Here is a 23,625-nt window from a genome sequence, read left to right as displayed (position 1 = left end):
TGGACAAAAGTCGAATAACAAAAACATATATTTTTCTAAGAAGTCTTTTAACTCTTTGAAAATTACATTATTTGGTATTTGCTAAAGATGGACCAGTCCAGCAGAGCAAATTTCATGTCATTGATCCTTGAATGGAAAAAATGTATGTCATAGGCAATGGGTGTGAGGACCCAGTACTCAAACCACCACCATAGAAGTCTGGACAGCCAAAGGGTTTGAAGAGCCATGACTCAAACAACCTCCACAGAAGTCTGGACAGCCAAAGGGTGTGAGGACCCAGTACCCAAACCACCTGCACAGAAGTCTGGACAGCCAAAGGGTTTGAAGAGCCATGACTCAAACAACCTCCACAGAAGTCTGGACAGCCAAAGGGTGTGAGGACCAGATCCAAACCACCTCCACAGAAGTCTGGACAGCCAAAGGGTTTGAAGAGCCATGATTCAAACAACCACCACAGAAGTCTGGACAGCCAAAGGGTTTGAATAGCAATGACTCAAACAACTTCCACAGAAGTCTGGACAGCCAAAGGGTTTGAAGAGCCATGACTCACACAACCACCACAGAAGTCTGGGCAGCCAAAGGGTTTGAAAAGCCATGACTCAAACAACCACTACAGGACAGCCAAAAGCAATGAATGCCTTAAGAATAAGCTAGAATAGAACCTAAAGAAAGGTCATTATGAACTGCAGACTTCTCAAGACTTCAAAATGGTACTAACCCATAGGTGCTTTGACTAAGATAATCATTTCATCCACTCTGTCCTATGGGCCATGGAATGGATACACTGTTTTGTTTATTCAGAGTTGCAAACCCTTATCCACCCATTAGCAGAATTAAAGATACTAAAGTACAAGTAGTCCTTCCAAGCCATTTAGCCCATGGAACCGGAGTTTATCCTAGTTTCTATAGAGTGAAACGAAAAATGGTAATTGCTTGCTACCCTTTGGATAGGACACTAGTCTATTGCAAAGTACTTTCCACCAAGTCTAGCAGACCCAGCTGCCCAATTACTTCTGGGTGGTCAGGGGGGTCCAAAAAAAAAATCTCGATTTCACCCGGGATCGATCTCAGTCCCTTTGTGTGTGAAGCGAGTGCTCTTCCAACTGAGCGTTCTGGAACCCCAGTATTTAAGACGAAAAGGCTGAATTACTTACCAAAACCCTTGAATCAAAAAGAAACTATGATTTGTGCAAGTTTTGAGGAACCAAGATGTGAATGCTAATGGAAAATTCTAAAACTTTATCATAGGCAAATTTCAATTTCTGTGTATTGTGGGATAGACAATGATTTCACAGGATGATTCTGCAAAATGCAAAATAGTATGTAGCTTTTTTTATTTTAGGAGATTTGACTTTTTTTAATGAATAGTTCTCAAGGGGAAAATATTATATAATTTACAATTGGCCCTAAACAGGATTAAATAAGCTGTGAATATAATATCAAGAATAATAGAATTTAATAGAATATATTTGTATGTAAAGTGCTAACCAATGTTGTTGCAGCTCTAGGTCTACTTCGGTAAGAAGAGAAAACCATGCATGCTACACAAAACAATATTGCAAATCAGAAATAGACTAGCTCTATATTTTATTTTCCCATTAAACTGATCTATTCCTAACTTTTTTTTTGTCAAAGAAAAATTCATCAGATGTGTTTTAAGGTACTTTTGAATTTAACCTCAGACAAAAAATAACTTGAATTATGTGTGTGGCATCAAGCTTTCGTTTTTTAAAAAGATTTGTTGAATCAAAGATACAAGTATTTCTGCTATTGGAGTCAAAAATGTATGGTTCTCTGTTATTCTTTTTTATTGGCAAGTCTGAATAAAAGTGACCTGCAAATGATTTAATTCAAAATATGTATCTTACATGTGACCCTTGACCTGTGAATGATTTAATACAAGTCTGTATCTTACACATGACCCCTGACCTACAAATGATTTAATTCAAAGCTGTATCTTACACCTGACCTGTGATCTATGAATGATAAGATTCAAGTCTGTATCTTACATATGACCCCTGACCTACAAATGATTTAATTCAAACCTGACCTGTGATCTATGAATGATTTAATTCAAGTCTAATCTTATACATGACCTATGACCTATGAATGATTTAATTCAAGTCTCACAAACGGAACAGTATGCCCATAACAGCAAACTTTATAACATATTAATCATACAACGCAAATCCCTGTCACTCTGGCCATTCATTCTTCTTTGTGTTTTTGTGCATGTGAAAAATGCATTGAAATGATATGAGGTCTTTGATGTATATTATATCAAGTGGTATTTTATTTGCATACTGTTTGAGAGAAAAGGCTGTGTTTATGTTTGTTCTTGTAAATAGCTTTGGACCGAAGGCCAAGGGTTTCAGTCCCGCCCTCAGTGGTGCATAGTTGAGTCCTTGGAAAAGGCTCTTTACTTACATGCTCTCACCTACTCAGGTGCAAATGAGTACCTGGCCGTTAACAGCATTGTCTTGGGAAAAAAATTGTCTTGTCGCCTAACAGGGGCAGGTCTTGTCCTTCATATGAAAGGTTACTGTTGGCTAGGGATCTCTTGTAAAGCACATTGAGAACGTTTTTATTGAACTTGCAATATTGCGCTTAATGCTCTTTTTTTAAATTTAAAAGTGTATTTGAATTATTGGATAGCGTGACATACGGCTGTTTTTAGTGCATTTATATAAATAAAAGAAAGAAATAAAACAGTATCTATTGTATCATAATGAAATTTGAAAATCATACTTATTCGATTGTTTCTTCTCCTTTCACTTTTTTGTAGGATAAACCGTGAATTATTAAGCAATTTCCGTATGCGCGAGTGTGAGCAGAGAAAATTGGTTGGAATGATCGTAGTGGCAGTGGCATCAACTACTCTATAGGCTATAGGATTAAGTAAAACCTATGATGTTGTACTCAATCGGTCTTTAAATTATAATAATTATAGAGTCTCGAAGTTGCGACTTGGTAGAGGTCACAAGACATTTGACATTCCGTTTATTTTATCGGTGTCGGTCTCGTCAACACTGTCAACACACATTTTGTGTTGACGAGACAGACACCGATAAAAGCAAACAGCAAAAAAGAAATAATATCTAGTCTAATAATAATAATAATAATACAGTATCTATTGTATCATATTAAAATTTGAAAATCATACCTCTTCAATTGTTTCTTCTCCTTTCACTTTTTTGTAAAATAAACCGTGAATTAAGCAATTTCCGTGTGGAATTCACTTTCGATGCGGGTTCCTAATTTCAGGTTTTTACCTCTCAGATCACAAACGCAGATTTTTGTCGAGAGGTTATTACATAGAGAATATAATCCAAACGATTCCAAATCAATTCATTTTCTTTAATTGAATGTATTGTTTATGCTCAATAGTAGCAATTTTATGTTTCATTTGAAATAATTTTTATTTCCTTAAAAATATTGTAAACAAATGATTCTGTCAGTACTGATATTGTTATTGTAAAATTAAAAGCAGACGGCAAACATTCGTGTTCATTGGCAGGAAACGGTCACATGACAACTAAATCCAGCAAGACTGGCAGATTGTCTCATTTATTGCAAATGAAATAATTGTGTTGTGAAGGGAGGTTATGATTATGATTGCTCTCCTCTTTAAACATTCCCCGACAATTTTCTGATAGAATCAAAAATATGTATGATATTTAATTCAGAAAATTCGTTAGAGAATGATATGACGATATTAGAAGTGATGTCATTTCCCTCACCCATGCACCTGAATGGAATAGAACAATAGCCGTCCAATGAAATTATTATTTTTTCAAACATCCAACACAACTTTCATTTTTTATATATGTTTAGAATAAGCCTCAGATGAGAGATACAGCCTCTTTTAGTAGCAGCAGGGAATTTGGATTTCTAATTCGTAATACTTTCTTCTTTAATCTAATAGAAAAGCGAAATATCTGGCAATAGTTATCATCTTTGTTTTGATTTTGGATCTGTGTTTTCCGTCCGCCAGTGGACTGGATACACAGCTGTGTATTCGGTACACCGGAAGAGATAAGGGCTAAACTCTTTGACGGAGAGCGAGAAGGCGAGGTGGCCGGCTGTTTTAGCACAGCGTAACTGAAACCGGAATGGGGTGAGCTAGGGGTTCGAGCTGCTTTCTAGGCATAATATTTTTTCTCTTTCTTTTCTTCGGGTTTTTTTTTTGGTACTCCCTTGGTTAAAATTCATAATTCTCAATTTCAACACGTTGACACCATTCCTGGTGACTCGAGAAGTTTTATCGACTTTTAACATTTTAAAAATTTATTTACTTTTACTTACTTTTAAGTTTATTATTTTAATTTAAGACACTTTGGATACGAGAGGCTCTTTCCTGAAAAAGACCTGTCGTTTAATTCTTTCACCTGTAATTAGAGTAAATAGACATGAATTTTAAGCTGACTATTGTGTTTCCCTTACTTATAATGCCAGGTTTATGCGAGGTTTGTTGGGACAATGACGACTTTATACTTGGTGAAATTGTTATAATTCTAGTAACATGCACCTGCCCTCCACCCTCCCCCTCCCCCGACCACACGCCCAACTCCTTCTTTAAATAAATGAATTTCGATGTAATGTAGTGTAGTGACCCACCCAAATGATCTGGTGGTTCTTTGAACTTAGCCTTTCATTTGAGGAACCAGGGATGGAGGAACAATGTTATACTAATATGTCTGGAACGACATGTAACCACGAGTATGTCTGATGACACAAATAGTTATAGGTCCATAGGTTGAAATCGACGTACACTTATTTGTAGGTCTGGTAACCTAATTCATCATGGGCTCGTTGTTGTAACGGAAATATCAAAGGATGAAGCAAAATATTGCCCATGGTAACAATGTTAAACTAAGCCTATAATTAGGTTAAGATGTCAGAACAACATATATTATGTGTTGTAGTAGATATACTCTCAAACTAACGCAAAATATACTCAACAATGAAATAAAGCCAATTATTGCATAGTTTATCAGACCTGCAAATATTTATACGACGCAGTAGGAGAAGAAGATGATCTTTCTGGCGTCCCTCTAACGGACTGCAACATTTAACAGTTACACATTGGAGTGCTGTGTATTGGTACGATTTTTATGGTGAGTATAATTTTTGATTATTTTACTTCAACAAAATAAAACGAAGGCGGGGATCAGCTAGAGGCAGATGGCCATTGATTTTAAGTGGTGTATGAGTGTTTTTATTGTTATTGTTATCTGCTGAAGAATGGTTTTGTGCCCGACGCTCCATTTTTGGTATTTTGTTCTTTATCTAAATTGTTATATTATTCATTTTTGTTCATGTTTTTATTTTAGTCCACAGCCTCTTGTAGCTTATTCCTACTTTTACTTGGATCAAACAAATAAACGTAAGATCAGTGATAATAGACAATTTCTTCAATTTGCCCAATTTTGAGGGATGCATGGCACTTCGCTGTAGTCCACTTGCACTTGTTTGAAGGTATGGTAACCCAATTCAACATGGGCTCATTGTTGTAATGGGTATATATCTAAATATGACGCAAACTATTGTCCTTTACAACAATGTTGAAATAGGCCCATAAATGCGTTCGGATGTCAGACCAGCATATATGGTCACGTCAGCGTGGACGTTGCTTCGTTCCCAAAAAGTAATGATCCTCTCTGAGCTGTATTGCCTTTAGCGAGATCATCAACCTAGTTCACTATGTGGCGCTTCATTGGGGCCGACGTCTGGGTTATTTCAATGTTGCCTTGGAATAGAACCCGAAGAAGTAATAATAATATAGTAATAATAATAATAATAATAATAATAATAATAATAATAATAATAATAATAATAATAATAATAATAATAATAATAATAATAATAATAATAATAATAATAATAATAATAATAATAATAATAACAATAATAAAAATAAAAATAACAATACTAAATAATAATGATGATGATGATGATGATGATGATGATGATGATGATGATGATGATGATGATGATGATGATGATGATGATGATGATAGGACAAGAAATCACCATAAACATAGCAGAATACTATTCGAATTAATTATAGTATAATAACGAGTATTCATTTCCGGATCAAAAATAGCAGCTGCAAGTTTTTCTAGGGGTCAACGGGTTGAGAGTTGAGAGCAGGGTTGCCAGTTTGGCATTTTAAATGCCAGATTCCAAAAATCTGGCATTTTTGAAAACCGTTTGGCATTAGAAAAATCATTTGGCATTTGGCATTTTCATTTGGCATTTCTTTTCTTGTATATTATACTTCAAATGACACCTTTTCTTAATAAAAAAAAATTACCCCAACAGGAAATTTAGTATAATTCAAAAAAAAAAAAAAAAAAAAAAAAAAAAAAAAAAAAAAAAAAAAAAAAGAAAAGAAAACACGCAAGCCACCAGGATATGATAGTAAATTGTCTATCAAAAGTGAGTAGTTTTCTTAGTGGGGGTGGGAGTCAACAGACTTTGGCATTTTTTTGAGTGTTTTGGCATTTTTTGAGTCTTCCCCTGGCATTTTGTTGAAAAATAATCTGGCAACCCTGGTTGAGAGAGAGATATTATTAGTAGAGCATGCTTCGTACTGTTCCCAAGTTGGTGTTCAACTCAGGAATTTGCTCGTGAGTAAAGTCTCAAGCGAATTAATGATTATTTGAATAAAATATTCTTCTCGATATTTAAAAAAAGCCATGTTACGTTGCTCACAGACTTCCATTTTTAAAATGTACATTTAAATAAAATTAATCATCTTTTACTCATCTTCACGTCGTTTAGATAACTTGTAAATAGGTCCACATCCAAGGTTTAGAAAACAGAACACAAACTCAAACAGCGTAATCTGATCTTAGAAGATAAATATGTAATTCTTTTAGATTTTGTTACGGAAAGTATAATAAAATTAAAGATGCGCATCTAATGGCATCTGTTCAAGTTCAAGTTCAAGAGAGAAATGTCTCAACAAAATGACGACGACGACACCCCCTCTAATTTCATTTAGGCAGGCCACTTTAATGTGGAAATTAGGGCTGTGATGGATAAGTATAAGTGAATGAATCCCAGATCATCAAATTACAAGCAGCCGATCGTAGGAGAGTCGGCAACTTGCGTCCCGGATCAAAAGTATGCAGGAATCAAATAGTGAAGCCAGTAGAACAGGCGTGACCAGAATGAGCATGAGTCCGACATCATGTTAAGTGTTATTGTTGGCTTGGGACCCCATGTAATAGTATTCTAGTCGATACAGACCTATGTAAAAGACACTTCAGGCAGGTACTTTCCATTGGAAAATAATCTGGCAGAACATCCAAGTTCATTCATTCCACCAAAAATAACTAACTAAATTGTCAAGACCAAAAGTAGAGTAACCCCCCCCCCCCCAATAAAAAATTTAAAAATACCCAGACACACTCACTTCACTTGCTCACTTTGCGATTAAGAGACAAAAAAGGAACATAATCTAATACGGCAAACTGGGGTGGAAGTTTAATTGTAGATCTCACACATTTTCTCTATTAGTATTAGTAAAATACAATGGAATCCTGAAACGACAACACTGTCGGACCAGAAAAATTCGTTGGCTTGAAGCAAGCAATGTTGACTTTATCCATTATCCATGCAACTGTTGCTGCTTGAAGCTCAAAGGAATAAATAACAATCGTCAAATGGATTGGAACCTTCTAATTAAATAGAATCTTCCATCCATTCCACTATTGTCCATTATCAATTTAACACACTTAGATTATTGTCCATTATCAATTGAACACACTTAGATTATTGTCCATTATCAATGGAACACTCTTAGATAAAAAGAAGAGAAAATATTGGACCATTAAGAGAGGTTGACTTAAGTAGAAGTTGACCTTAAGAGTGTTGACTTTATGCCAATTTCTATGTACTAATTCTGTGTTTTGTTCTCACAGGTTTCATAGAAAGGTAGCAGAATGTGGTCATGTAGTTGAATGACACTTGACTTCTGACTTGGAAGTCTCAGGATTGAGTTCTGGTGTAGAAAGAGCAAGGTTGAGTCCTTTTTTAAAAATGCTCTTTACTCAGTTTCTCTCACCGTAAAATGAGTACCTGGCTGATAACAGCATTTTATATGTTAAAAAAAAAAATAATTGTACATAATAGACCATAGAGGCATCTTGTCTTGTCTGACATGTTAAGTGTTGTAAATTGCTTTGAGCACATTTAGTGAATGTCGCCTTAAAAAAAAAATTATTTCAACAAAATATTTTTAAACCATTTTTCTTTTCATTTACAGGATCATCTCCAAGATCCCAAAAGTTTCTTGTCCCGACATTGTCTTGAGAACTCAATCAGCAATTTTTCCAGGTCAAAGTTCAATTTTATTTTCATCTGCAGTCATGGATAACATTGACATTGGTAAAAAGGCAGCGGCGGTGAAAGCTGTGGACGACAACATTCGTAAAGGTCAGGTTGTTGGTATAGGCAGTGGATCCACAATTGTCTTTGCAGTTGACAGAATTGCAGAGAGGAACAAGGCAGAGAACCTTGGCTTGGTTTGCATCCCCACATCTTTCCAGGCACGACATCTGATCCAGAGCAATGGCCTGACCTTAGGAAGCCTCGAAACATCTCCGGAAATTGACGTCGCTATCGATGGTGCTGACGAAGTTGATAAAAATCTCAACTTGATAAAAGGAGGAGGTGGTTGTCTTTTGCAGGAGAAAATAATAGCTTCCTGTTCCAAGGAGTTTTACGTCATTGCTGATTCGAGGAAAGATTCGGAAGAGCTCGGTACAACCTGGACAAAAGGTGTCCCCATTGAAGTTCTTCCCATGGCTTACAAACCCGTCCAGATGAAAATCACAGAGTCCATGGGAGGCGTGGCTCACCTGAGAATGGCTTCCAAAAAAGCAGGGCCAGTCGTTACTGACAATGGTAATTTTTTAATTGATTGGATCTTCGATAGTGTCCAGGACTGGGCGTCTGTAGATGCCAAGCTGAGGAATATCCCTGGAGTGATTGAGACAGGTTTATTTCTTGATATGGCCAAAATGGCATATTTTGGAACAAATGACGGGAAAGTGGCACAACGTTCGAGAAAATGTTAGAAAGGCAGAAATTATAATAATATGTTTATCTGTCATTTCAAAACAGTACAGTATTATGTCAGGATGGTTTGGATGGAAAAAATTCAATGTCCAAAAATGTCAGTCCTAGGTTGAGTTCATACGATATATTGAGAAGGATAAATAGATATATGTTATAGTGGGGAAAACCAAGATATCATATTATCATTTGGGGAAAACCCCATTTTACTCTATAGTGTAATAGAAAAAATATTGCGTCCCGTTTGATCCATAATAAAACAACTAGGAGTTCAGGAAAAAATTTTCTCCAGATTGCATTCAGTTTTACTAAAAACAGATTTTGTCGCGTAATGATATCCTGACCACAACAAATTCTTAACTGTTAAATTCTAGAACCAATCATAGGGAGAAAGACTTTATTTAAGATAGATTTTGAAAAGGAAAGACAGGTGACGTCATTGTAGGGCTGTATAATGAATTATTCTTGAACTCTTGTGTTTGAAATTTCAAACTTGCCAATGCATGATCCCAAAGTCAAAATTCCAACTGTTGGAGTTAAAGAATCATATAAGGGAAGAAAATTGTGATGTCTCAAAACTGGTTCCAATCTCATTGAAAGTGTAAAACCGCTCTTCCAGTAAACTGGATACACACCTGTTGTAAATGATCTTCTGGTGTCAGAGTGATGGCATCTTATTTTCTAGTCTAAATATATGCTAGTCTTCAATAAAGATCATTCAGCCTCAGTCTTTTACTGAAATAGTAATGCCACTTTTTATGATTCAATATGTAACCTATTCATTATTAGTTACATACACACTTCCAGTATGGAACCGGAAGAGTGAGTATAAGGTGTGACGTCATGACTGTCTTCCCTAACGTAGTCATTCTGACTGTAAATTGATTTTTTTGATATCTGTGTCGCGCTGACGTATTTCCGGGTTGAAAAGGAAAGGACACATAATATTTTGTTGTGATGGTTGCATGTAATGTCATTTGATCAAGATTTACTACTGCAAAGTGATTCCTATGCCTCTGTTAATCAAAGTGAAAACTGTTGTATTTGTGGTTTGTGTGCTTAATTGTAAATCTATATTTTTTTTTTTTACTATCCCGTTTTCTTCCTTTTTACTGGTGTTGAAATGACCTAAATTCCTGAATGGGACTTTTAGGTAATGTCAAAAGAGGCACATTGATGGATTGCTCGAAGAATCTTCTGTTCCTTATTTGAACCAGTTCGCTTTGTCTTCCTTTTTCTTTGGTGCTTTTGTCTTCAGATCTACAACTTTATCCCCATCATCTCCCTTTCTGATGGTGCTGATATGATATACGAGTGTCCCAAGTGCCATAAAACCCCTAAAAACAAACATACAAATATTCAAGATTACTGTTTGCATTGATGCATTTTTTCTCTCTCTCGGTTGTGTTAACAAGACCGCTGATGGGTGGTCAAAGGCCAAATGTGATGCAGCCTGGGAAATTCATGACAAATTCATGTCAATCCAGAGAGATCTGAAATTGAAATATGACACGAGGTGGAAATTTTATGAAAAAATGAGTTCTGACATTTCTATCATCAATCAACCGTTTACTTGCAAAATTTATAGACAATTTGATAAATATGAGAAGAGCTTTGGAATATAACCAATTTCTCAACGCATGTGACAAATATCACATGACAAATGTCTCATAATGATGTTGATTTGTTGATGTCTGGTGGAACCAACTCCAAAAAGTAGCTTTAATGTTAATATGATGAGAAAATTGAAATTTGTCTTTTCTAGCTGAATCCACGCAACCCCAATCTGGCATGGCAGTTTTTTGCATCGTTTGCGGCCGCAAAAAGATTGCAAAATATCACTGATTTGCGCTGCGGCCACAAAATCTGCAATTTTTTTGCAAATTTTTGTAAATTTTTGAGATTTTGCAAAGAGCAAAACAAAAAACAATAATAATTTTTAAAAGGCAAAAAAATAAAAAGACGAATTTTTTCTTTCTTTTAATTTGATAGCGCGTCGGAACGTGAAAGATAATTAAGTGTAGTTTCTTTTTTACTATCCCATTTTCTTCCTTTTCACTAGCGCTGATATGACCTTACATTTGTTGCAAGCGCCATGAAAACCTTAAAATCAAACAAATACCTTTCTCTTTCATGAACTAATTATGGGTTTTTAGAAAAATTAATCGCAAATTTTGCTGTGTTTTGTTTGCAAAATTTGGGAATTCTTTTTGCAAAAAACTGCCATGTCAGCCCAATGCCATCTATTCCAGCATTATTTCTGCATTCTATTAAACTTTTGTTTTTAATTTTTACATGATATTTGAAGTTGAATAAATCTATATACATGCCTATTTTCTTTTAAACTGAGTAACCGAGTATATTTTTTTCCATTTTTGATAACCACTAAAAATCTATTGTAAGCAGTGGTCAACATGGAGGTAGAGGACTAGAGTTGTGCGAGTTGAGAAATGACATTCAGAGCCATATGGCTAATGGAGCCGAAGTTTATCCTGGTTTCTACACTGTTAAATAGACAATATCAATTAAGTGCTACCATTTTGATAGGACGCTAGTCTATCACAAAGTACTTTCTACCAGAACTAACAGACCCAGCTGCCCAATCTCTGATGGGTCCTGTTCACCTAGGTTTTAGAATTATTTTTTTTGACTCGTGTGAAGCGAGTGCTTTACCAACTGATTTATTGGGACCCCTTAGCCCTTAGTCTCCTCAATGAATATAATAAATATTACCAGAGTTTCCTTGTTTTCACTGAAGATTCAATTTTCATCGTCTAGGTCACCACGACATAATTCCCTGTCAATGTGTTTTTGTCTCTTTTACTTTAACTTTAAAACTTTATCAAATGTCATTGTGTAACATTGTAAGCTCAGTTCCTTGGGTGGGGTTCCCGACCTCCCACAGTGGGTAGGGAGGTACTTGCTGTGTCTTCTATACCCCTATATGTACGTGTTTTTTTAAGTTGCTTTCTGTCTTTGTTTTGGAACAAGATTACTTAGTTTATCCTAACACTGGCCGGAGTCCTTGGCTGGGAAGGAAACAGTCGAATATAGTTTTGGGAGATGATATTTTTTCCTTGTGAATCATTTCGCTGTTATGTACTGTTATTTTTTTTTTTTTAACATGATTTGTAAACATTTGAGTGTACTCCTCTAAGTCTAAGTGGGGTCTTGTGCCGTTGTTTGGGTGAGACATTTATGTGATCTCAAACTAAGTACACAGATAGTGTGCTCTTGGAATCTGCATCTGTTCCCTATTTGAACCATTCCCCTTTGTCTTACCTTTTCCTCGAGGCCTTTTAATTGTACATCTAAAATGTTTTTACTATCCAATTTTCTACCTTTTTACTGGGGCTGATATTACCTAAACGTGTTGTTGCAAGTGCTGTAAAACCCTTGAAAGTAAAAAGTAATCTGCCCCCCCCCCCCCCCCATCTCTCTCAATACCCACTCATGCTGTTGAGTAACATTCTAATTCTTGTAATCTGTCCTCTATGCTTGTGTCTGGATGAAACTTTTAGGTGATCTCAAAATAAGTACACGGATAGTGTACTCTTAACTCACTCAACCCTAACACCGACTATATCTGTAGTTTACCAAGTCACTTTTACCCCATCCGTCTTAAAACTTAAAAGAACAGATCCATGACTATAATTTGGACTGTATTCTAACTGCAAACATAATTATTGTAATCCTATATTGTTGGTATGGTCAGATAATTAAAATAAAGTGCGAACTGGAAATGAGTCTTTATTATTCCAGACATTCGTTGCCAAGGCCACGCTTTTGATAAAAGATTTGCATTACCATTTGCCAGAGTAGATGTCCAGACCACAAAGAGTGATTTATTGTGCGGCTATTTGGTCTAGTGGTTTGACACTCACTTTCAGATCGGAAGGCCCTGGGTTTGAACCTCGCTCGGCGCATAGTTGAGTCCTTGGAAAAGGATCTCTACTCATATTCTCTCACCGTACACGGGGGGGGGTAAAAGGAGTATCTGGCCTTTAACAGCGCTGTTTCGTCAGAAGAAAAAATGTGTAATAACGCCTGTCCTGTCCTATTGGGTGGGGATCCTGACCTCCCATAGTGGGCAGGGAGGTACTTACTGTCTTCTGTCACCCCGTGTCTGTTTTCCAATTGCTTTCTGTCTTTGTCTTGGAATGAGATTACTTGGTTTTGTCCTGACCCTGGCGGAGTCCTTGGCTGGGAGAGAAACAGTCGAATCTATATTTAGTTATAGTTTTGGGAGATGATATTTTTTTCCTTCTAAATCATCTCTCTGTAATGTATTGTTATTTTTTACTTTTAACATTTGATTTGTAACCATTTGAGTGTATTCCTCTTTGTGCTGGTGTCTGGGTGAAACTTTTAGGTAATCTCAAACTGTGTACTGTGATAGTGTGCTCTTGGAATCTACATGTTTCCTATTTGAACCAATTCCCCTTTGTATGCCTTATTCTTGGATGCTTTAATTATAATTGTAGCCGTAAAACCCTAAAAAACAAAAGTAGCAAAAAATCTTTAGGATTGAGTGAGTTAACCCTATTTGTACAAATTGCCCTTTGTCTTACTTTTTCTTGAGAGCTTACTTGTAATTTTATTTTAAAATTTTGACAGTGCAACAGTCCCATTTTCTTCCTCTTTTTCTGTTGTTGATATGACCTAAATGTGTTGCATGTGCCGTAAATTCCTTAAAAACAAACAATTCTTGGAAAGGGCTCTCTTTACTCTCATTCTTTAACCGTACTCAGGTACCATTAGCGTTATCTCTGAGTGGCACATAGTTGAGTCCTTGGAAAAGGTTCTTTACTCCAATCTCTAAACATATTTGGATGTAAAATGAATAATTGGCATTTGTCTCTGTCAGAAAAAAAAATTGTAATCTCACCTAATAGGTGTCACATTTCATACTACAAGTTAAGTGTTGCTGTTAGTTGGGGGACTCCTTGTAAAGCGCATTGAGCATGTTTAATGGATATTGCTCTATATAAATGCTCTTTTTTGTTGTTTTTTTTAAGGGTTTTACAGCGCTTGCAACACAGTCATATCAGCGCCAGTAAAAAAGGAAGAAAATGGGATAGTAAAAAGTTCTAGAATTACAATTAAAGCACCCAAGAAAAAGTCAGACAAAGGGGAATTGGTTCAAATAGGAAACAGATGTAGATTCCAAGAGCACACTACCAAAGCACTTAGTTTGAAATCACCGAAAAGTCTCATCCAGACACAAGCACAGGTCCCAACTAAGGGGGATACACTCAAATGTTTTCAAATAATATATAATATGTAAACAAAACAATACAGTGCATAACAGAGAGATGATTTACAAGACAAAAAACTCCCAAAACTAACTATACATTTGACTGTTTCCCTCCCAGCTAAGGTATTTGGACAAAAGTAATCTCATTCCAAGACAAAGACAGAAAGCTGGGTGGGGTTCCTGACCTCCCATAGTGGGCAGGGGGGTACATACTGTGTCTTCTATCCCCTTATATCTGTTTTCCAACATGCTTTCTGTCTTTGTCTTGGAATGAGATTACTTGGTTTTGTCCTGGCCCTGGCCGGAGTCCTAGCTGGGAGGGAAACAGTCAAATGCACATAGTTATTCTTTTGGGAGATGATATTTTTTTTCCTTGTAAATCATCTCTCTGTTATGTATTATTACATTTGTTATTTTGAATTTATAATGTAAGCATTTGAGTGTATTCCTCTTTGTTGGATTTTGTGCTTGTGTCCGGATGAGACTTATAGGTGGTCTCAAACTAAGTACTTTGATAGTGTGCTCTTGGAATCTACATCTGATCCCTATTTGTTTCCAGTTCCCCTATGTCTTACTTTTTCTTGGGTGCTTTATTTGTAATTCTAGAACTTTTTACTATCCCATTTTCTTCCTTTTTACTAGCGCTGATATAACCTAAATATGTTGCAAGCGCCTTAAAACCCTTAAAAACAAACAAACAAAGACAGATAGCATGTTTAAAACAGATATAGGGGGATAGAAGACACATTAAGTGCCTCCCCTGCCCACTATGGGAGGTCAGGAACCCCTCCCAGTATATAAATGCTCTAGTTTATTTTAAAAGACAAAACGAACCAAAAGCAATAATTCAAACATGTGAATGATAATGATTATAATCGTCTTTATTCTAAACAATCATTGCATCAATTTTTGTAGGGACCCACACATTTTTTTCCTTCCTCAGTGGAAAATTCATTGGTAAATTTTTAATTTTGAAAAAAAAATATTGTACTTGTAAACAAACATGAATGTAAAAAATACTCAAACATCCAAACATGTCATCGCTTTCGGTGTATTTTGGAAATGGAATGTCAATTTCAAATCATTAAAGATAAAAAGTATGTATGGTCTTTTGTTTACATTAATCTAGAAAATCTTGCACAGTATCTGAAAAAAACAAAACTTTTTAGCCCAAAACAAGTTTAATAATACTGGAGTTCTAAGTAAAATAAAAGCACGACCATTTTGAATTTATGACAAAAAGAAAAAACGAAAAAATATAGGAAAGAAATGATAAAAAGTTCACACAAAATAAATTTTATCACCGCCATCCAGTTGGGATGTCAATGTAATGTTACTAAAAATACCTTTTTCAAACTGAAATCCTTTAGATTGTTTGACCTGTGTCAATGGCTATTTGTAAGTCATTTGTTCAGGGAATATACAAGATTCCTTGCCTTCCATAGCCAGTATAAGCAAAGGCATGAATAAATTATATTAAATGCAATATTTTATCACAAGGATACGAATAATTCTTACACTCACTAACGGTGAATTCTGCATCAAAACTTTCACAGCCACTTACAAAAATACAATAATTCGTCTCACTCTTTCATTTACTCATAAAATCGTCCATTGTCAGCATTTAGCAAGTTTAATCAAAACAGCTGTGCCTACCCTCACCATTGTCTCTCTTCTTTGAAGAAACAATCAATTCCCTTCGACATCCCAAAAATTTTGCAGTCACATATTATTTTAGGTGAAAATAAATCGCTCTCCAATTTTCAGTCAAAAATTTTGACGACAATTATGTATAATGTACAAGTATGACTATTATGAATGCCTCAGTTTAAAAACAACAAAAAAAAATTGACCAGCAAAAAGTACAAAAATAAATTGACTGCTCAGAACAAAATGTCACGTTTTTACAAAAGTTACATTAAATATGCATAAACACTGTGTGATGAAGTGAATTAGAGTAAAGAGTATTTTAAAAACCTTTTGCAAGAGGCAAAACTACTGCCAGAACTACTAAATATCATCAAAAGTTTTTTCGGTCACATGCCGAAAGCCATGCACCCTAGTGATAATGAAAGAAGTGGTACAGGGGAAAATGGAGGGCAAACGAGGAAGAGAAAGACCTAGGCCTAGTTATATAAAAAATATCCTAGAATGGAAGAGAGTTGTAAGTTACCATCAACATGGGCAGACATTTGTCATCGCAGAGTGTGGGCAGCCAACATCAATGACAACGACACTGGATAGTAAGTAAGAGACAAACTTGGCCCTATAGTTTGCTTATATTTCAGGAGTTTGACAGTGCTTGTGAGAGTTTAGAATATATATCCTGGCCCAAGGAAAGAAGGATAGTTGGAGTTGGGAGAGTAAAAAAGGTGTGCCAATGCCAGAGGAAAACGTAAAAAGAAGAGGAAAGAACCGATTTCATAGAAACAGCATTAATAGATCACTCACCACAGATATGTACGAATGAGTCCAGGCAGAGGCTAGGTCAAAGTTTTGTTTTTAAGTGTTTTACCTCACATGCAACACATTTTCTCAATGGTCATTTCATCGCTAGTAAAAATGAAGTAGATGAAAAAGTAAAAAAATATTTAGATTTACAATTAGAACACCCGAGAAAAGGTAAGACAAAGGGGACAGAGAAGAGCCAAGAGCAAACTACCGAGCATCGTTTGAGATCGCCAAAAAGCCCAACCAAACACCAGTGCAGGATCCCACCAAGAGGAATACACTCAAATACAAACAAAATATGATATTCAAGACAAATAATAATATTACAAAGAGATGATTTACTAGGAAAATAAAATATCTCCAAAAACTAATAATATACATTTGACTGTTTCCCTCTCAGTAAAAAAAAAAAAACTGCAGCCAGAGCCAGGACAAAAGCAAGCAATCTCATTCCAAGACATAGGACGCAAGTTAGAATACAGATGTAGGTTTATAGAAGACACAGCAAGTGACCTCCCCTGTCCAAAATGAAAGGTCAAAAGACCCCCACCGAGATTGGACCATTTTCAAATAGATATTCCTTAGTCACAGAGGACAAGATTAAAAACGCTGACCAGATGAAATAAATTAATGACGATCATGATAAAATTGTAAACAAAAAAACATGTTGAATCATAAAATATCTCAACATAACCATAACCAAGGCACAAGGCATGTATCATTGAGTTGTGTTCTCATCTATTCCATTTCAATATCAAGACAAAAACACTTGTTATGAGAAAATATCTTATCACTATCAAAGTCAAATTGTCTACATTGTAATTTTTTTTTTTTTTTGTTTTTGTTTGTTGCTTTAGGTCTCTTCCAACACAATTGAGGTTATATGAGAGACCGCTGAAACAAAAAAACAAGCAATCTAACAAAAATAGTACAAATGTAAATCAAAATCATAACCTAAATTATAAATAACCAAGAACAAACAGGCAGAAGATTTACAGAAAAAAAAATATCCCCTGTCAAAAATACAATCACAAACCAAAGAAGCAGGATAGGCTAGTAAAGAGAAGAAGAAACGACATCACTATCGGATCGTACACCCATGCGAACATCATAGGTATATGATTCAAGGGTGATGCTCCCATCCAACCACCCGCTACATTGTAATTTCAAACCGACTCTACCACAAACTGTTATTTCATTTGAATCCAAGACAACACAATAGGGCTGATGTTTTAACTTTAACTCACTAACTTAATGAACGGGATGAGAATGGCTGTCAGATAGAACACAACAGTATCAAAATATCAATGGCACTGAAAAAAAAGGACCAAAAAATAAACAATTCGAGTAAAATTGAGATTTCTATGCATTTAAAAAAAAGTAAAAAATAAAAAGCAACCCCCAGAATATATTAATATCACCGCTTGGTTTCTCAAGAGTTAAGCCCCCTTTGCAAACACTCTTGCGAGACTTTTGGGTCATTTGGGAGCAAAGAGGAAAATAATGAGAGTCAAAAGACTTAAAATCTTGAGTTGCCCTGCATTATCTCAATGTGACCCATCTACTCAAAACAGTTTCATGTCCAGCTGGTTTCAATCATCAAAATTGACTTTGTCGTATGTGAGTAAAGAGTCAATTTCAAGGACTCAACTATGCGCTGCTGAGAGTTGGACTTGAACTTGGAACCTTCCGATCTGAAGGTGAATGTCATATCACTAGACCACATAGCCCCACATCAATTGGGTTAAATTGTTTTCTTTTATTGAGAAGAATTAGAATGAAGTAAAGTCAATAATGCGATATCAACCCAAAATTGGCTATTTCTCATCATTTTATCATTTAAATTCACTTTTCCGTATCCGCATCCCTTGGACATGATACCAGTTTGACAAGATGAGTCACAAATGAGATCTACAGGATGAATACTGTAAAAGGTCAATGGAAACAGATCATTGAGGTGAAGACGAGCTGGATTGTACGACATGAAATCTTTCCTCCACATCTAGAGTATTATGCAAATTAAATACAGGCCGACATTTACCGTCATTTGATTAGATCAGCCAGCTAAAGACTCAACACGAATTTGAATATGAGCAGCTATTCATCTACTTTGTATTTTTGGCCCACTGATATGAATGCTTATATAAACAATGTAGAATATCTAATAATGATAATATCAGTGATATTAATAATAATAAAAATAATAACAATAACATTCTTACAAGTCTGCATATATTGTTGTTATATATAACCGTGATACAAAACCCCATCATTATTGGAAACTTGACGAAAATCACCAAAAAAATATTATAAAAATTCATCAATTTGACATCACATTTTAGTTTGTTTCCCCATAAATCAAGAATTATATCATACAAGAACATAATTTTATTATACGCTAATGTACTCAAACATCAACATTTTGTGTTGACATTTCAGTTGTTAACATGTACCGTACAATAGAATGAAAAAATTATCAATTCAAAGAAACAACAAACTTCTTAGAGCTAGAATATCCTAAGGATTGTTGAGAAATCAACCAATTGCTGACAAGTCAACCAATTGTTGACAAATCAACGCTCATTTTATGCTGAACACAATCAAAATTACATGAGTCAACCCTGGCCAGTCTCAGCAACGACTTGTAAGTTAAGTTTTTCTCCTGAAGTATTGGAAACATTCATAATATCATGTGTGGTAAGCCGGCCTAGGATTACAGTGAAATCTTATAAACAAGAGATAGAGAATGAGACAAGATACAACAAACATACAAATGATAATCAAAATTGACCCCCCAAAAAAATAAATCAAATGGCAAACCATAATACTAATACCTTCACCAAAAAAAACCATTTACAATGATCTTCTTATACATTTCATATCACATGCAAATTAAATAGTTTCGATTAAGACATATTTTCATAACTCACTGAATCGTGAGAATGAATTTGATCGTCATGACTTCTTCAAAAACAAGAAAAGAAAATGTTCACAAGACAATATTCAATCGTCTTGAGTCAAGATTATAGAATTAATCCAATCAAAATATCAAAGGGAAATGCACAGCAATGTCTTTCATTTGAATACAAGACTCTCACTTCTGCTGTAATCTGGAAAAAAATTTTTTTTTTTAAATTTTGGCCAGAAATATCTTTCTTCAAATATTGATTGATTAAAATGACGTTTATCATGTAAAAATCGATCAAACCTGAGACTTTTTAGAAAGTTCCAGGTTCAAATTTTTGTTAAGATGAGGGTCATTTTAATTAATCAATATTTGAAGACTGAGTTTTCTGGCCAAATTTTTTTTTGTTTTTTATTTTTTTTATTTTCAGCTTACAGTAAAATTGAGTCGTCAGAGAAATCTTACATTGATATGTTTTTATAGATTTCACAACAGTCTTCTGATACAAATAAAGAGATTTACAAAAACTTTTTGGAAAAGGAAAACCCTTATCCGTAAAACTACCTAGACCTAAACTATTCGTCATGTTGAGCCATCGCGGAAACTCCACCTTCCTCTCGAGATAAACTACTCGGGCACAGAGCATGCCGGCCACCATCAACAGGAATGCTGGCCCCGGTGATAAAGGAGGCCATGTCAGAGGCCAGAAAAGCAATGCAATCGGCCACCTCCTCAGGTTCGGCATATCGTCCTAGAGCATGGGTGTATCTGGCACGTTTCAAATACTGAAAAGAAAAACAAGGAAAGTGTAAATTAAACAAAACATTAATTGTGCTGTAAAAAACTCCCCAAAAAAGTTCAATGAAGTGTCAAGTAACTTGATTGTCTAACTCAACAAAAACAAATAATAATTTATTGATTTAAGCAAAGAAACGCAGATAAGACAATCAAGGGGAATAACTCATTCATGATAACTAATTTCCAATTAATTACCGAGTTCAACCCCTTTTGAAAAAAATTATATATGAAAAAGTGTCCCAGTCCGTTATGGCTTCGGGTTGACCTAGAAGCCAAAAATTAACTTAACCATCAGGAATAGGAGACTTGGGTTAGTTTGATTGTGAAGACAGACTTGGGTCAGGTTTGTCACACAACGTAATTGCATACAGTAAAAAAAAAAAAAAAAACCTGGTTACCTGACACAATATCGGAATACTTCAGATAAATATTTGAAAAAGGCTTGTATGAGACAGTGCCATATAAAACAGAAAGAAAAATACAAGAAAAAAACAAACAAACATCCATTGTCCCAGGCGAGGCAGGCTGAATTTTGGGGACTTTTTTTTTTTCTGCTTTGTCTGGCACTGTTTCATACACAATATTTCAGATCATTATCTTGCCCCAGTGTTTGCTCCCTGGTTTATTACATAAAAACTTAACCCAATGTTCATGTTTTTCTCTACAAATTCAATTATTTGTATCTAGACCACCCAGATGTAAATAGGCTTCCAACACTCGAATCCAAAACAAAAAGTAAGCAAAATTGTCTGGGGTCTGGGGGTCGCTTAAGGTCCCCAGCAGGGTCTCGGTGGGGACTCAAGAGGCAAAATCCCCCAATTTTGAAAATAATGCCTTGAGACATGATTACCGTGTGTATAAAAGGTAACCACCCCCCCCCCCCCCCCCCCAAAAAAAATGCTGGCAATACCATTAAGGAGGAGTGGGTTACATTTGATCATTTTCGTAATTCTAGCCCAATTAATTATTGGACTTACAGCCTCGTATTGTTTGTCATCGAGTCCAGCTCTCTTGTGAAGTTCAGTGTGGGTGACACCAGGGCTGTAAGGGGAAGGAATGAGGTTTAAGTTTAATACAGAGATAATAATAATAATAATAATAATAATAATAATAATAATAATAATAATAATAATAATAATAATAATGATGATGATGATGATGATGATGGTGATGATAATAATAATAATAATAAACAATAATAAAATAATAATAATAATAATAATAATAATAATAATAATAATAATAAATAATAATAATAATAATATAATAGTATAATAATAATAATAATAATAATAATAATAATAATAATAATAAATAATATAATAATAACAATAACATTTTTGCTCAGCAAAATAAATGCATTTTGGAAGACAGCTACTCCAATATGTGGTCTAGTGGTGTGACACTAGCCTTTGGACTGGAAGGCCCAGGATCGGAGTCCTGTGACGTATCGTTGAGTCTTACATGCTAAGTGTTAATGTTGGCTTGAGACCCCTTGTAAAGTGCTTTGTAAAATATCTGCTATAGTACTCTTTACTCACATTCTCTAACCGTAGTCAGGTGTAGAATGAGTACATGGCTGTTAACAACGTTGTCGATGTCACAATAAAATTGTAATATTACCTAAAATAAGTGTTGCTATTGGCTTGGGACAACTTGTAAATTGCTTTGAGCACCTTTAGTGGACATTACACTATGTAAAAGCTCAAGTGACATGAATACTGACTCCAATAAAACAGGTAACTGATTCAGTCACATATACACTAATAGGAACACTGACTCCAATAAAACAGGTGACTGATTCAGTCACATATATGACTGATTCAGTCACATATATGACTGATTCAGTCACATATACAGAAATAGGAATACTGACTCCAATAAAACAGGTGACTTACTTGACACAGTTTACCCTGACTTGCTTGTCTGCCAGATCTGAAAGAGAAAAGTTGATACAATGGAAGAGGTTGTCGTGTTTAAATGGATACGAGCTGACTTTCCTCTTTAACAAAGGTTTGGATAGGCCAATTGGTGGAACACTCAGACCTGCCAACCCTTCACATTCCAAAATTGGAATCAGAACGTCAGAAAATAGGACTTTGAAACAAGAAATAGGAATTTGTCACAAATGGATAATTCCCTCATCAACCTTGCCACCAAACACATAAAGACAGTATTCTGGCACAAATGGCAAAACTACATATCAAATGTGTTAGGTTATGGAATGGGGAAGAGGAGGGGGGAAGGAGGAGTGCTTAGTTCCCTTTTGGCAATCAAAAAAAAAAAAATCACCTCTCTCCCCTCCCCCTCCCCCTCCCCCCATTTTTTCAATCTTATCATTATTATCATTTTTGAAAATCGGAATTTTACAGACAATGACGGAATTGTAGAAAAGGAAGAGTGAAAATAGGAATGTTTCCGCCAAAAGCGAAAGGGTTGGCAGGTATGAGCACTATGTGACCCAGATCGATCTTGGGTGTAGTCGCGATTTTTTTCTGACTCCCCTGTCCACCCAACAATGATTGGGTAGCTGGGTTTAGAGCAAAGTACATTGCGATAGAACATAAGCATTCTATCCAAAGGGTAACGAGCTGTATAGAAACTAGAATTAATTCCTGACTCAATGAGTTTCTCCAAGATCAGGAAAAAGACAAATAATCAAGACGAGACAGAAAGCAACCAGGTCAAGGAAAATAGAGGACACAGTCATCATAGTGACCTCCCTGCCCACCTTGGGAGGTCAGAAGACCTCCAGACGCAATAAGGTCATTTCAGTGCCTGCTATGTGCGGCTGTGTGATCTAGTGGTATTAAACTGGGTTTTGGATCGGAAGGTCCTGGGCTCGAGCCTCGCTCTGCACATAAATGAGTTCTTGGAGAAGGCTCTTACTCACATTCTCTCACCGTACTCAGGTTAAAAAGAGTACCTGGCCATTAACAGTGTTGTCTCTGTCCGAAAAAAACAGCGTACTATTGCCTAAAAGGCCCGTCTACATTTTAAATGTTGCTGTTGGCCAGGGACCCCTTGTAAAGCACTTTGAGCACGTTTAGAGGATATTGCGCTAAATAAAAGCTCAATATATATTTTTTTTAAACATGAAAGTGAGAGAATTAAAAAAGTAGTTACC

At 35.6% G+C, this 23,625-nt stretch overlaps 3 protein-coding genes across 17 annotated transcripts in view; 1 reads left to right on the top strand and 2 right to left on the bottom strand.

Moving 5' to 3' along the window:
- LOC144967404 (intermembrane lipid transfer protein VPS13A-like) overlaps positions 1-3,537 on the bottom strand; it is a 162,796-nt gene extending 159,259 nt beyond the window's left edge. For all 14 annotated transcript variants that reach the window (XM_078904553.1, XM_078904559.1, XM_078904556.1 and 11 more), the window contains exon 1: positions 3,164-3,537. The gene's annotated coding sequence lies outside the window, so the exon portion shown is untranslated. The remainder of the gene's footprint in view (positions 1-3,163) is intronic.
- A 2,956-nt stretch (positions 3,538-6,493) lies between these two features.
- LOC144967403 (ribose-5-phosphate isomerase-like) lies at positions 6,494-11,432 on the top strand. Its single transcript, XM_078904552.1, has 2 exons — positions 6,494-6,632; positions 8,276-11,432. Exons 1-2 carry the CDS (start codon positions 6,586-6,588, stop codon positions 9,087-9,089), a joined length of 861 nt encoding a protein of 286 aa, XP_078760678.1. The 5' UTR covers positions 6,494-6,585; the 3' UTR covers positions 9,090-11,432.
- Positions 11,433-15,204: 3,772 nt separating this feature from the next.
- LOC144967401 (3-oxoacyl-[acyl-carrier-protein] reductase FabG-like) overlaps positions 15,205-23,625 on the bottom strand; it is a 52,408-nt gene continuing 43,987 nt past the window's right edge. The window contains exons 7-10 of one of the 2 annotated variants that reach the window (XR_013644386.1): positions 22,397-22,433; positions 21,476-21,539; positions 17,946-20,485; positions 15,205-17,606 (exon numbers count right to left, since the gene is read on the bottom strand). Coding sequence is in view for 1 of the 2 variants with exons in the window: in XM_078904551.1 (XP_078760677.1) it covers positions 20,276-20,485; positions 21,476-21,539; positions 22,397-22,433 (311 nt within the window). In the remaining variant the exon portion in view is untranslated. Of the gene's footprint in view, positions 17,607-17,945; positions 20,486-21,475; positions 21,540-22,396; positions 22,434-23,625 lie in introns of those variants that run through there. The other variant, XM_078904551.1, reaches the window with a different exon arrangement.

This window comes from Berghia stephanieae, chromosome 3, assembly GCF_034508935.2.
Source record: "Berghia stephanieae isolate SIO BIC M18660-M18661 chromosome 3, UCSD_Bste_1.3, whole genome shotgun sequence".
Classification (NCBI taxonomy): Eukaryota; Metazoa; Mollusca; class Gastropoda; order Nudibranchia; family Aeolidiidae; genus Berghia; species Berghia stephanieae.
This window is presented reverse-complemented; position numbering and strand designations above follow the sequence as displayed.

Excerpts from the sequence above, each read along its gene's own strand:
- LOC144967403 (XM_078904552.1), top strand. The coding sequence starts at position 6,586 with ATGCTTCGTACTGTTCCCAAGTTGGTGTTCAACTCAGGAATTTGCTC. Across the intron at positions 6,633-8,275 it reads TTCAACTCAGGAATTTGCTC|GATCATCTCCAAGATCCCAA; the intron begins GTGAGTAAAGTC and ends TTTCATTTACAG.